The 15,544-nt window shown below is 42.7% G+C and overlaps 1 protein-coding gene across 1 annotated transcript in view; it reads left to right on the plus strand.

Moving 5' to 3' along the window:
* Positions 1–14,137, plus strand: part of GMDS (GDP-mannose 4,6-dehydratase) — a gene marked incomplete at its 5' end in the record, with an annotated part of 255,886 nt that extends 241,749 nt beyond the window's left edge. Inside the window, 2 exons of the mRNA XM_009866162.1 lie at positions 13,650–13,718; positions 14,078–14,137. Coding sequence (XP_009864464.1) covers positions 13,650–13,718; positions 14,078–14,137 — 129 coding nt within the window. The remainder of the gene's footprint in view (positions 1–13,649; positions 13,719–14,077) is intronic.
* Between the last annotated feature and the right edge of the window lie 1,407 nt (positions 14,138–15,544).

Raw genomic sequence — 15,544 nt, forward strand, 5'->3', positions numbered from 1 at the left:
GCAGTACGTCATCAAAACATAAAAGATTTTCCAATACTTTTCTAATAGGAGGGGGAGATTTCATTATTATTAATTTGTGGATACCTTGGCAGAAGTTTTTTAAGTGCTGAGCAGCTTTTGTGATAAGTTTGGATGCATTTATATTTCTTTTTTTTTTAAAAAATACAAAATAATACATGGGATTATGAACTTGTAAAAAGTTTTGATGAGGTCTGATGTCTGTTGGAAAGAAAATGAAATTGGGGGAAAGGAAAGCATTCTACTGTAGGCTGCAGCATCAGAGCACTGCAGGGCCCTTGCTTGCAAACGACAGAGTGAATCCCTGCCTGAACACCAGTGAAGTGAGATAAATTCCTGTTTGTTCTGTGTTATCAGCCTTTGCAGTCCTGTAATTAATATCACATTATATTTTTGTTTGTTTTTTTCGTAAAGCAGAAAGTTCTGGGATCCTGTGACTGCACACCTCTCAAATTTTGGACACGTTTTTGCTCTAACCATTTATGTGTAGAGAAAAGCTTTGAAAAAGATGAAAATCAAGAACACAGAAGACAAGCAAATAAACTCATAAATTCTTTTATTCCCAAATCCATAATAGAGGTCTGAAGGGGAAAAGTTGAGAAAACAATGATTTTTTTTAATATTACTAGAGTGAGTATTTGATTTTTGTGTGAAAGAAGCTCTAAAAGAAAATCCAGGGGCAGAAAGAGAAGGGAAACTTCAGACAAACTAGAAATACATGGTTAAACAAGTCACCTCCTGCATCAAGGTGCTTCATGTCCACTCAACCTTGGAGCCATTTGCTGCTGGGGGAGCTGCTTACTGCAAATCAATGGCAAGGACTTCGGGCAAGTTATGCCAGATGTGCTGTGATGTGAACACTTTGGCCGTTTTATCCCTACTAAGCTAAATATCAGAGGGAAGTGGTGGGATACAGCCTGGGTTCTTTTCTTGCTCCTTCCTCTAATTCCCAGATGTTGGTCAGGTTCCTAAATTATCCTGCCTCCCAGCTTTGTCAAATGGGGGTGACAGTTCTCTCTTGGCGTTGTAATGTCATTACTATTGCTTGTTATATAAATAATTATATGAATGTGTTATACAAATAATCATATGAAATCGGTATTATTCTCTGGTGGTCCTTCATAGTCATCGTAGTGCTGCTGCGAAGCAGCTCTGTTTTCTCTAAGTGATATTACATCCAGTTGAAGTCTTGGTCACATTACAAGCGGAATGAAGCTGCCAAGATGTTTATCTAGCTTTCTTCAGCTGCTCTTTAGATTCTCAGTAGATACATGATAATTCTGTCATTCATGGCTTTATGTGTTCATAGCTATTGCCCTTTATGTTGGAATACATCAAAGTAAGTCAAGCCATAAGGTTTATTGGTGACCTGCTGTGGAAAAGAGATGAGAGCTGGAGATGAATACTCCAAGAGGTGATACTTGACTTTGATAGATTTTCAGAGGAAGGGCTGCCATTTCTGTGTTTGTGCAATGTATGATGGGACCCCTACCTGGCGTCTCTGCCTTGCCAAAACGTGAGTGAAAAATAGGATTGCTTGTCTGAGGAACAGCTCTGTCTTTCACATCGAAACTTGGCAATAGATGATCCCTATGTGAATGGTCTCAAGAGACACTTTCCTTGTAAAGGGATCAAGTGATGGATGAGGCATCTTGCATTTTAAACATTATACAGGTAAAAGAACTGGAGTGTTCTGAGCCCATGCCTACCGCTGTGTATGATGAGCAGTTTGCTTGCTTTTTAACTGTGGAACTAAAAGAGGTTTGGTAAGTAGGGCAGGACCATTAGAAAATGCTAACTGTTTTTCTTCTGTCATGCTCTTTCCTATTTGACTGCTGCAGGGTGAAATAATGAAGAATTTTTTGGTAACAGATCAAAAATTCCTTTCTTGTTTAATTGAAAATGTTTAAGAGAAGAAGGTCATTGAGAGGACAGATTTCAAGAAGTGGTATTTGCATTCGGTGATACTTTGGAAAGAAACAGAGCATATTATGCGTGCTTTTGAAGTACGTATGGTGAACGCACTGCCAAATCTGTGGAATTTTATAGGCAGCTACTGTGAACAGTAACAGCAGTAAATGAATCTGCTTTTTACCCCTACTGAAACTGGCACTGTAACCTTTAGGAGATCTTTTCACAATAAAACTTATTGCAACACAGTTTCAGCACTGTCAACCTCTCCTGTGTTGACAACATAAATTGTCCCCTAAGCTCTACAATATTCTGCACAAAATACAGAACCTGAGCAAAGTGAAAGCTGGTGCAGATATGTGATGGGGTACCACTGGGAAAGAAAACGGAATGAGTCTATGAGGATACATAAGAGAGTACCTGGGGAAAAAAATAGAAAAATATTAAAGTGAAAAGATCACCATAGAGGAAATGACAAGGGAACTCAGTGTGGGTGACATACTTGGAAGGTGAAGGGGAGATGGGGAAGTAGGGCCAGATTTAAGAGGATGTTTGTGAGGAACAGGAGAATGATGCTCAAAGGAGAAATAGGAGGAGCCTGAGTAAAAGAGAGAGATTGGAAGAGACATCAGACTAGGAAAGGAAAATGGCTTACCATAAAAAGAGATAAATGAGATTTTACAGGAAAATAAATAGCCAAAAGCATGAGAAATATTTAAACAAGGGAAGGGAAAGAAAGTAAATACCAAAGAAAGGGAAGCATGGGAGAGAACAAAATACTAATATTTTTAAAAAATTAAATTGTTGTATTAATTTTATTGATTTCTTGGAGGATTTTATGGTGGGTTGGATGTCTGTTCTGAGTGAAAGTGAAAGATAGAATAGGAAAAACTATGATTTTTTTTTCCAGCCTTTCCTGTGCAGGAAATGTAATAGGAAGTTATTTTTATTAACCGCAATCAGAGAACATGCAACAACAAACTACCAAGAATGGGGTGGAAAATCCGGTTATTTTTCCAGTCAGACCAGAAGAACCTGTGGCCATTGACCAGCAGGAGCCTAAGGGTCAGATTATTAAGCAGCAGGATCAGTGAACTGAATGGCTATTGGAACCTGTGCTATTGGTTAAATACACACTAACCAATTGACATTACAAACAAAAAAAAATGGTGGATGCCATGTAGCTGATATTTGTAGCTATTTATTGCTCTGCCATCTATTTTGTCTACCTAGTCAACACGAAAAAAGCAAACTTGTCTGATTTCATTTGCAAATGTGAAGCCAATTGATTTTATGGCGATACACTGCTCACTGAGCAGTATATTTCCATCAAGACAGTCAGGTTACGCTGGCCATCAGAAAATGGTGATGCAAAAGAGCCAGAACAGTGAGAGCCTTGGGCAGAGAGAGGAGAGTGTCTTTTGCAAAGCGTTTTGGAGGTTGTTGGGTGGAACGGAGCCCTTGGTTCAGCGTAGCTGTGATGCCGAGTGTGCTGGGAGGGCTTGATCCTTTCAAAAGCTGTGAGATGCTGTGGAAATACTCAGCCCACACCCCGATGCACTTGCAAGGGAGTAGGAGCACAAAGCCTTCATTTGCAGTAGTAGCATGCTTTTCATCTGTAAAGGAAATATTCATCTGGCTACCTTGCCTGAACTTACCAGTGATCGGTGTTTTATCTTAGCAGCCTCGGTTGAACACACATGCAGAATAGAAACACATTTGTTTACGGGCAGGAAATGCACAAGCCTTTTAATGGACAAAGCGTGAGTTTGAAGTATTAAATGTGACCTGCTTTGTTGTATGCCAGTACCTGCAAAGGGTTATTCTTTGTAGTGTTCTACTTGGACTCAAGCACTAAACCTTTCATCAAAGTAAATCTGATTATTTTGCACATGGTTTTCCTGAAAGGATGTTATGATTTTCTAGATGTTTGGTGGCTGGTGATAAATTAGGCTTTTATGATGTCATGTGAAAGGCCACTGCCTGGACTTCCTTCTCTATCAAGCGGACTGGAGAATACATTTGGGACTTACTCAGAATCAGAAATTATCCTACCTTGTTTTATTTTAACCCTTTTGTAGACCATTTATTGCTTTGTGACTAAAGATGTTGGGACAAGGGTAGCTTCCCTTTTGCAGACAGGAGCCCCATGGTACCCCATCCTGAGTCCCCTCCACATACTGTGTTTGAAATGGACTTTTTTTTTAACTTGGGTTGAAGTTAAATTATCTCAGCTCAAGAGCTCCCTTTAAGCTTTTCAGAGCTTAAATTCTTTCCACATATTGTGTCCTGAAGAGAGTTTTCAGATCAGATGGGAGTTTTAGTTGAGAAACTGGAATGCAGTGAGGTGTGGGGGGGAAAGGTGATGCGTCCCATAAATTAAGTGAGGTTTATGATCGTGTGGAGGGAGGCTGCTTCTAAAAACACAGAGAGTGGTAAAAGGCAGAACATAACTGCTTTGTCCAGAGAAGTGGCAGCTCCCTTCTTCATCCCCTGTACTGCAGGGAGGCGAGTATTTTCCAGCTCTTCCAAACAGTGAGAAATGACTAACCATCCTCCATGCTAACTCTTTTGTACTACTTAAGCCATAGCGAGGAGGAAGATGGGAAAAGAGAAGTATCCATCCCCTCACTGTCCTTTGCCCCTCCCCAATCTTACCACAAACTTCAGGGGAACAGAGGTTCATGGACAGTGTTGAGGCTTTGAGCAACCTGGTCTGGCGGGAGGTGTCCCTGCCCACGGCAGGCGGGTTGGAACTGGATGATCTTTAAGGTCCCTTCCAACCCAAACCATTCCATGATTCCATGCTATCAATATCACAGGTAAGGAAGGAAGTGTAATGTCCCCTGGTCAAGGTGAGTCCAACCAAGCCTTCAGAGTAGTGAGGAGAGCACTGAACACAGGGCAAAGACAGCAATTGCTGTTACAAGTAGATTAGAATTTTCCAATTACATGCTCTTTAGATGAAAAATAACATTTTTTGTAAATTAGTATTTTTTTATTAGGGCAAACATAACAGTACATACTCCAAAAAAATTAATATAATGTTGCTATGAACATAACAAATGCCTTGATTTTTTTCAGAGATGTCCATAGGGGTAGTGAAATCACCACAAACAACGCATCCTATACAAGATGGAGAATTCATCCTATAGAGAAGTAATTTCCCACTAATCATAGACCCGCATTCATTAAATTGCTGATTAATGCTCTAAAAGGAGGTAGATAAATATCTGTAGGTAGAACACAGGATCACTATCCAAGTATTTACTGTGTTGATGCTTATCATTTGGTATTTGACTAGCAATAATAACTACACTTACTAACATTTCCAATGGAAGTTGTTAAAAATGAAATATTTTTTACTGGAAGAAGAAACTAAGTAGCCTTGCAGCATGGATTTCTGGGGTTATCAGTTTTCCTATTCATCTTGACATGTCAGTCAATGAAGACAGCTAAGCCTAGGGGCCATATTCCATTTCCAGTAAGAAATGCAGCCATCACTGCACAGCAAACCCCACTGAAATCAAACAGCTTCACACAGTGATTTCCTTCTCTTTGCAGAAAATGCAAGTAGTAGGGAGTGATCAGAGAAATAATCAGAGTGGATTAAAAAAATCATGAGAATTGCATTTAATTATTTTAAAGCGTACCATGCCCTTGCCTAAATAATGCACACTGCGTTTGGCGATAAAACCATGTACAATGAAGACGTGGTTATCTTACTCTCCCCCGCCTCCCCCAAAATTGCTGTCAGAGTAGAGAACAGTCCATAGTGAATCAAGAAGCAAATACATTTAATAGTGAACAAAAGCAGAACTTGGAGATAACAGTGAAAAGAGATGTAACCTGTACCTTTCCTACAGTGCAGGTGATCTCCACCCATATGAAAGAGGTTCATCACTCACAGGGTCTTGGTTTTTAGTGATGTGAACGTGACGCAAGGGTGTTCTCTGCCATCTGGCCAGGGAGCCTGAAGAAACAGGCTTGCGTACAACCTCCCCGAAACCTCTGCTGCAAAAAGAAAATGCACAAATGCTTCTAACCCATGTTGCGCGTAATTCAGGTTATTCAGATACCTCTTCATGCGCAGCTTAGCTTGAAGCACGCAAGGGTCGGCTCACACGTAATTTCCTACCAGAAGCCAGGCTACAGGGCAGTGATGTCAATGGGAGTTGTACCACTATTAACCAGCATTTGCTAAGAGCGATTTGTTTTTTATTAGAAGAGTTGGAAAAGCTTAGTTTGGTTCATAGTAATATATAGCATTTTAGTATTATTAGTGTGAACCCTTAGCAAACATGCTGAAGATTTTTTAGCTGTGAAGTGTGTGTTTGGATGACTGGGTGTGCCATATCGGAAAGAAAGTGTTTATGTGTCCAGCACTAATACCTGAACTACCATAACTGTGGTTCATACATGGCAAACGGAGTGGGTCCCATCATCTTCCTCTCCTCCAGAAGTTCCCTGCTTTTTCAGCAGAGGCGTTCCTGCAAACTAGGAATGATCTCCCCATTCACAAGCCTCTCTGGCGTTTTGCAGAGCTGTGAGCTGAGGTTACAATTACACTTGCATCCAGGCTGGGGAACACCTTCCAGGTCTTCCCAGGAGTGCAGAATTGGGCCTCAGGGCAAACAGAGAGGGAGGGAAGCACCCGCCTCACCTCAGCCAGCTGTGGGAATTTTGCTTTTCTGCAGCAGCGGGGCTTTCCCTGCTGCAGGGGGGAACACCCTTCAGCCTGCCTCACACGTGGGATCCTGAAAAACACCCATGGCCTGACTTGCAGCAGGATGCCCTGGCACAGAGCTACGCCGATCCCCCATGCACGACAGCTCGCAATGAGTGAGCTTAGCTCCGGATCCAAAGCGAGTGAAATTCAGCGCTGGCTTGGGGGGATTGTAATTGGGGAGGAATTTTATCTGGCTCAGAGAGACGGCACCAGCCAAGACGTTTTTCTCAGGCTTCACTTGGCAAATGGACAGATCTGAATAACGCTCAGCCCTGCGAGGGGCTCTCGTGCCTGCAGCTCCGCTGGCTCTTGTGCCGTGCCGGAGGTCCGCACGTGCTCTCCTCCCAGGGATGCACCCGACCACATCGGTTCATGGGGGCCACCGCCTCTGTGAAGACGATTAGGGTCCGGCGACGAAGGTCCCGGGGCACCCGGGGCCAGCTCCCGCCCTGCTTCCCTATTTTATCTGCAGTGTCGGTGCGGCTGCCAGGGCCGGCGCTGAGTGAGCCCATTCCTCCAGAGCGGAGCATTGTTCCTCGGCCTCCGGCGGCCGCGTGGCCCCGCTGATGGACAACACCGCCCGTTGCCGACTTCCTGAGCAGACCAGACAGCTTGCTGTTTTCTTCGTGTCTCTTATCAACCCCCGTCATTGAAAGAGGTCTGGCTTCAGCTTCAGTTGGGGCTGATAGGCAGTGGTGAAGTGGAAAAGGCACAGGGGAGGGAGGGGAAGAAGAGGAGGAGGGAGAAAAGCTCCATTATTATCACCCTAATGTTTATTGCTGCTCCAGTTCATTTGCCTTAACCCTTTGGAAGCTGGTCAAATTAAAGATTATCAAACCGATAAGATAAAGCCGTAGTTCTAACGCCCCTGGTTCCTGGTGGAAAAGCGAAGGCTGTGCTCGGGTTTCACTGACCATGTGGCTTGTGTTGATGCCTTATTGCTGGAGTCCAGTGGAGTCCTGAGATAAGCCCTTACCATAAAGATGCCCGGCACTCGCAGCCTGCAGGGGTCCATCAGCTGTGCAGGGGCTCAGTACCGTGCAGAATCAGCCCTTTCCTCAAGTCATTCTTCCCCCTCCCCTTTGCCCTCGACGTGGTTTTAGTAAAAATGGAGCTTTCTGAATAGGGAGGAGATTTGCATAGGAAAACATGCCAGGGGAAAAAAACATTATGCGTCTTATTTTAAATGGCATTTAGTTATACGTGAGTCTCAGCCTATTGGTTGCTTTGGCCTTTTCCTGTGGTTCTCTGCAAACAATGCTGTCTTTCTGCAAAAGACTGCTGACCCAAGAGTGGAAAGCGCTCTGTTCATGCTGCATTAAAACAAATTTAGATCAGGAACCAAATTCACTGGCATTCTTCTATTCCCTTGGTACCCTAACTGCTCCACAACTTTGCTTTTCTAAGAACTGTGGAAAGGAAAAATGAAAACTGAGCGACGACACATTACGGCTCGTCTTAAATTCCTGAAGATGTTTACTCTGTTCCTCGTTAGGCTTGGGCTTTGCTCATTGATATGTTTTATCTTCAGTTTCCTCATATTTACTGTGGAGATAGGAGTCTCTTGCTTTATGCTTATACTGTGGGTTTTTTTCCCCTGTTACTATAGATATTATAACAAACACTACCCTTTGCAAAGAAACCAAGCCAGTGCTCTCTGCCGCTTGGATCTCCAGAAGTACTTACAGAGCAATGCACAGCAGATGCAGTCTTTAGTATGGTGACTCCTGGGGTTTGATCCAAGCTTAGCTGAACCGTGCATTGAATTTTGCAATGGCAAGGTGCACGATTACAGGCTCCATAGCTGATTAGTGAGATCTTACTACTTTTCGTAACGAAGTGCACAGGGAATAGCTCGGCTGAAGTCACTGAAACTGTTCTCCAACGTTGCACGTGGGTTAAGACACGATGTCCATGGGCTTGGTGGCAAGTTGCAGGAGAGCACTAGGGAAAAGGGGATGATAAGGGTGATGGTAGAAAAGCCTAGTGAGCAATGCATCCAGTCTCCTGACTTACAGCTTATTAAAAACAGCTGCAAAAAAAATGCTCCAAAAAGTTCCCAGAAGGGGACACTATTTCGCGAGCTAAATTTTGATATGTGCATTATTGAGCTAAAACTTTTAAGTGGGGTCTGTTGCTCTAGGACAAGGGGTAATGGTTTTAAACTAAAAAAGGGTAGATTTAGACTAGATATAAGGAAGAAATTTTTTACTATGAGGATGGTGAAACACTGGCACAAGTTGCCCTGAAAGGTGGTGGAGACCCCATTGCTGGAGGCATTCAAAGTCAGGCTGGATGGGGCTCTAAGCAGCCCGATCTAGTTAAAGATGTCCCTGCTCACTGCAGTGGGGTTGGACTGGATGACCTTCAAAGGTCCCTTCCAGCTCAACGCATTCTATGATAATGGTGAAGACACAAAACTGCAGGCTAATGTGGTCTAATCATGTAGCTATGTTTATTAATTTATTTTTTTTTTTAATGGGATGAGTTAAAGCTGAAAGGTGACAGTTTTAAGAAGGAAATGAGGAGAATAAAACACAAGCAGGGTTTGCAGGAAACTTTGGCCTGTAGACTCTTGAAATCCTTCCTGACAAAACTTCTCAAGCGAAAGAGTGCAAGACTAAACACGCAATTGAGAGCCTCCACGAGCTGGGTCTGTGCTCTTTGCTTATGGGAGCTCTGATATAACAAATCACCTTCCAAGCGGTTGTGCTGATTGTGAACGTAACCCTGGCCGCTTTTCAGATGCAGTAAAACTGTTGTGTGCTTAGATCAAGTCTGTTTATTTTTAGAGGTAAAGCCTTGTCTCTGCTGCAGCGAGCAAAGCTGGGCACAATTCCATCGCAGGTGTTTTACTGAGGACTTGATCTGTTTTATTCTAGAGTAAGAGAGAGAAAAAGCTGGCGTTCAGCACTGGAGCTCAGTGAAGGAGCATTTTAAGGGGAATCAGCTGAGTTGTAGTAATAAAGCAAGCTTTGGCCGCCTTTCAGGCCGTGCTCTCTCCTTTTTCTCACATTGTCTTGAGGCTTTAGATTTTCAGTTAAAGTTAATTGAATGAGACAGTGATACGTTGCACAGTGAAACCAGATCAATCACTGCACGAGTCAGAATAGGAGTCATGATGACACTGAGAACAAGAGCCTGGGAAATGTGATATTTACATTAAAATATTTTACTTTTTTTTTTCATGATTTTAAAACCAAATTTTAAAATGCATTATGGCATTTCGTAACACATTGGTTTTTCCTTATCTGTATGTATTTGTGTGTGTATATTTGGACCAATCATGCTCGAATAATCACAAAATCAGATTTTGTGATAATGGAGTATTTTCTACAGATATGTAGCCTCATTTAAAGAAAAGGTAAAACAGAAAAACTCCCACCAGGTAAACTCATTCTTTTCTCTGAGAGGCAATCATATGACAGTGAGCTGCACAGAAAGCTGTAGGAGAGTTTACTTTCATATGTAAGTGGTAACAGAGAATTTGACTGCTGTCTTCTCCATCTTCTTTCCCTTTAAATATTTACCTGGATGTTGTTTCTGACTCTTAGCTTGCAGGTAAAACTTGTCATTACTATTCACTTATGTTAACTGTATTTGCATGGAAAATAAGGGCTTGTTCCTCCCAAAATGGATAACTAAAAGCAAAGACTTAATTTTATGTTCATGATCTGAGTGCTGTAAAAACAACCAAAAGCCTTAATTAGCGTTTTCAGGTTTGTGACTCTCAGCTCAGTATCTAAATCCTCAGGGTTTTCATAGAGTCAGAGGGCTTTGTTTTCCTGACAGCATGTAAAGCACCACGCCACAAAAAAAGTTATCCTGCAGGAATACAAAACACGTAGTGTTTCATCAGGTGCTTTTCCACCAGGAACTGGGATAGTGGGCAATTTACATTCAGCAGCAGCAGCTGTTTTTTGGCAACATCCCACCCATCCCAACCCACTCCCTTCCCCCAAAAATGCAGGTTTTCTCCAGTGGAACCTCACCTCCTTTTTCTTTTCTTTCTGATCATGTTGTACCTTCAGAAAGTGAAGCCCTGACACTGAAAAATCAATATGCTTTAAATTTGGCATGCTAGACGTTTTCTACGTTGTATTTTTTGGGAGATTTTGGTTTTTTGTTTTTTTTTCCTTTTGGAAGCCTGACAGATGCATCTCTGGTTTCAGTGAAAGACCTGGATAATATGAACAAGCAGTCATTCTGTTCCATGAGGAGCATTTTTTAATATTCTTATTTTATTGTAATTACCTTATTGTTTTCATATTATGAGCTACTTGTAGAAAAATACAGGAAACATGACTGCAATGCAATACTTTAATCAGGAATAGCTTTGTTCCAGTCATCATTTTCATTCAGTGTTGAAACTCTGACTAGTAAGAATACAATCAAACCTTGAATTTAGATGTAATACGGTCTTAATATTATGGTTTAATTTGATCTCTGAACCTAGTACCTTCTATAAGAGAACCTTTTATTAAGTGCTTAGGAGACATTTTGTCCTCAATGTTATTTTCAAGTAAAACTAAGTACAAAGCAGTGTTTCTCAAAAGTACACAAACTTCTTCAGGAGAGCCATTTAAAATCTTTTAACCTAAGTCAGCTGGGGAATTTGTATTATCATATATATTAAATCTTCTTCTCTGTTTTTTTTTCTCACAGATTATGCCATAATACCTTTACTGCATCGTTGTTAAAGCACATTAATTTTTTAAGGAAAAATACTTTATTTTTTGTACTTGGTTGTCTGAGTTATCTCTGTGTATAATCCGGCATTGCAAGTAACGTTTACTGATTTGTAACCTCCCCCTAACGTTATTTTGGCCTATTCAGCAGCTGAGTGTTTATGTTTTTGAATGAAGGGCTGGAATTAGGTAAAGTATTTCTTTAGATAAACTGTTTTAACAAAAAGCATTTGTCCAAGAAAGTTAAAAGACTGCTCCCAAGCTGTTCAAAAGCAGAATGCAGCTACAGGAGGCGATGGCAATTCGTTCTGTTCTTCCCGGTCCAATTTTTTTAAATGAGAAGCCAGTATCCTAGATGAGTCTCGGTTTCAAAGGACATCTTGAATATAAAGATTGCGGATGTAAAATTATTACTTACACAGCATTCATAAAAATGAAACTCTAGGTTTTATATTATGGATTTTATGACTTAAAACTAGGTGATATTAAAACACTTCACTTCTAGCTAATGGCTTGAATTAGGACTGAATAAAAGGCAATTGTTTTTATACTAAAGTTATTATTTTAAGAAGGATTTCCTTGTTTCCAGGCACATATATACACACACATATATTATGTAAATTAAACTGAATTCCAGATAAAAGGCATACCTCCATGAGCACATTAGGGCCTGATCCAAATTTTATCAAAGCCTAATGGGAGCCTTTCCCATTTCAAACCAGATTTTGCAATCCATATTCACACGACCCTCCGGGGATCCCTCGAGCTGATGCGGTTTTGCATGACTTGGCCTCAAATGTCTGCTGCAGTTTCTAAAAACCCATTATAGGGCTGCAGTAGGAAATCATTTAGTCTAATTTAAGGAAATCACAGCATTTTTTATTTTCATATCATTCTGTTCTGATCTGTCTGTTTACTCTTTTCTGAAGGCAGGCTGCAATGTTTTTTAGCCTAAAGACTGATCTAGTAAAAACACTGCCTGGAATAGTCTCGGCAGACGTGTTTGTTCCACATCCCCTTCTTCGGTGCAATATTTCCTTTGGTGGATTTCCTCTGCTCCTGGAAGCGAGCTGTCTAGCTTTCTGGAGCACAGTCATGAAGAAGAATTTCCTACATTTTACTGCACAGGATGAGGTGATTTTGGAAGTTAACATGACCTGAACCACACATGCACAAAAGACAGCATCTGAAAAATGGAGCGTGCGGGCAGTAGCGTTAAAAAAACTACAGCCAGAAGATGCTCGTTAGCTCCACCGCTGGCCAGACCATGGAAGAAGGAGAGGAAAGGCAGTCCATCCATTTTTCTGGAGAGCCTGCTGTGTTATTGCCACGAAGTAAATGCAAGAGAAGAGTTCAGCCTTAGCCTTCTTGTTCTGCGATAAAGTTAGCTTGGTTTGATATTCTTTAAATATATAGCTTAGTTTGGTATTCTTTAAATATATAAGTTGAGTATTTACTGCTACAGAGAAACGAGGCATGTGAAGAGAGATGATACATTTTATTAAATCAACCCATACAGTTGGAAAAAGCTATTTAAACACAGTATTTGAACTTTAAAGGAAGATGCAGCCAGTTTTTTTCCATTCAATTAGAAACGCAGTCAAAGGAGCTATGTCTGTTCAGTTTTGTTACATTATTTTTCATGACTGATTGTGGGATTGTTTTGGTGTAGAACAGTAAGGTGAGTATGACTGAAGTCTTGGGTTTTATAATGGTTTCAAGCTAATTTCTTTTCATTTATGATATACTAAGACTTTTCATATGGACGCTCAAAATACTATAGAAAAAAAGATGTAGGCGTTCAAAAGCTCGATGTTTACTACTATTGCATGTGGTTGCCCATATTCATAACAGTCTTTCAGCATCATCTGTCTGTGATCACGTTTTTATTTGAAAGAGGCTAGTTGTCATGTTTGCTCTGTGATTTACATTATTTAAACAAATGGGGGAAAAAAGAATTTGAAACAGCTCATTCAATAGCATGACTAAGATATATGACAACTTCTTATAAAATGTTCATCATTATTCGTCCGTAAGGCTGGAGCTCAAACCCCGGGTGCACACGAAAACAAAGAATAACTCTTTCGGTCTGAAATAGCCTGGTGAAAGGATGCTGCCTCCTGGTGATTTATAGGCATAGGAGCTTCCACTAAAATTGCATCTTAAAGAGGACTATTCTCTCCTCAGAAGAGTCTGACGGCAGCCCCAGCCACACTCAGCTCATGGGAGAACGTGAGCAATGGGGAGGCCATTGCAGTGGGGAAGGCGGACATTTATCCCAGCGCCTCTCTTCTTTTCCACAGGATTTTCTGCAAGGAGACTGCACCAAAGCCAGACAAAAGCTGAACTGGAAGCCAAGAGTCACGTTTGATGTGAGTGGCCATTCTGGCGCACTTTGTACTTGTTCATGTCCTCTGAAAGAAAGTTATGGGGGGAAGGAGGGAGGGGAGCACGTTGGTGTGGGGTGACTTGAGCACACCAAGAAATCCCATTTTTGATGACACCCTACCCAGGTTCTTGGTTTGAAGATGGCAGCAATGGGCAGCCATGGTGCACAGCAGCACACTGACATGTACACCAGGGCCAGAACCGCTGTGGCAAGAGCCCAGCAAAGCCCCCTCCCTGTCCTGCTGCAGGGGGCTGGGGAGACTCGTCGTGGGTGCTCCCAGTGTGCTACCCTTTTGTCCCCAGTGCTGGGGCCCTCATCTGCCTCTTTTTCTTTTTTTTGGAGCTGGTGAGGGAGATGGTGGACGCTGACGTGGAGCTCATGAGGAACAACCCCAATGCTTGAGCCCCATCTGGGCCCAGCGGGCGTCGTGGGACCCTTGCCGGTGGTTCACGCCCCTGCCAGCACTGCCACGAGCTGTGACAGCCACTCTTCCCTGTGATGGTTTTAATGCTGGCCTGCCTGTGCGTGAAAGCCTGATTTTAACCCCCACTCCATTCTCCACACCCTCCCGGTGCCTCTTGCCCCACATGTATCCCAGGGTCAGCCCTGCTTGGGCTAACCCTGGCTCCTGCCATTAATTGGGAAGGGGTCACCACCCTACCCCTCGGATACTGTACCTGAAATACTGATCAGCCAGCAAGCCCACTGATTTCCTCTTTTTAATTAAAATTCATCTTTCTATCACCTAGGACCGCCGGCGCGTTTTTAGTACTCTCTCCCATTTGAAAAACAAAAGGGTCCCTTGTCCTCCCACCTCCCCTCTCTGCCAGCAACCTCTGGCACTTAATGTGGGCTCGCCACCCCTCCGGCCCTTGCTCCACAGCTTCCCCTCTTCTGCCTTTCCTGAACACTCCCTGTTTTTCTTTCCTGCAGCCTTATCTCCACCCCAGCAACCCATTCCCACCACTTGAACTCTGTAAAAAGTTTGGATAACTTGATATAACTTGCAGTGAAATCGCCTTTTGACCATGCTGAATTAATTCCTAGTTGCTAGAATAGCTTTCAAATCAATAAGAGGGAGCTTGTAAGCATTTTTCAGATCTTCATTTCAGACTGTGCGTGAGTCACAGAAAGCCTTTTTGTCCAGCACCTTCCCGGTCCAGGGTTTTAAGGTGTTTTGGTTTTTGCCTCCCCCAAATCAACCCACTTCTCTTCCACCTTCTTCCTGCTTACTATAATTAGACCTCAGATGACAGTTTGAATCATCTCAAAAGATGACTTAAGACATAAAACCAAAATAAATAAAAAAGCTTAAAAAATAGAAACTTCAAGGTGAGTAAATATTTTTGCGTTTTTTGTGCCAAGGTACCCGGGTTATGCAGAGGTCATCAAGCCCATACATTTCCCGTTGGTTTAGGATCTTCCACCCACCAATTACTCCCACCGTTTTAGCCTTACACCTTGAAATGAGCCAAGGGCCGAGATACACGGGAGGGAATGCACAGAAGAAACACCTTCTATGCGTGCACACCTCTTGCTTCTTCACCTTGTGTTCGGGGGGGACACCCCTGTGAAAAGGGAGACGGTGAGGTAGGGGGGCTGAGGGCAGAGCCGGGAGGGCCGCGGCTCCGGCCAGGCACTAGAGATGTGACACATTTCGTGATGGAAAATGTCGCGGGGAGGACGGGACAGGGCTCGGGAGGAACTGGGCTGCCGGAGAGAGAGGGCTCTTTGTGCCCCTGCCGGGAAAGGCAGGGGGCTGCGAGGGGTGCGGTGGAAAATGAGGGGCGTGGAGTGGGGGGCACCTGG

The sequence above is a fragment of the Apaloderma vittatum genome, unplaced genomic scaffold (genome assembly GCF_000703405.1).
Source record: "Apaloderma vittatum isolate BGI_N311 unplaced genomic scaffold, ASM70340v1 scaffold3273, whole genome shotgun sequence".
In the NCBI taxonomy this organism is placed as follows: Eukaryota; Metazoa; Chordata; class Aves; order Trogoniformes; family Trogonidae; genus Apaloderma; species Apaloderma vittatum.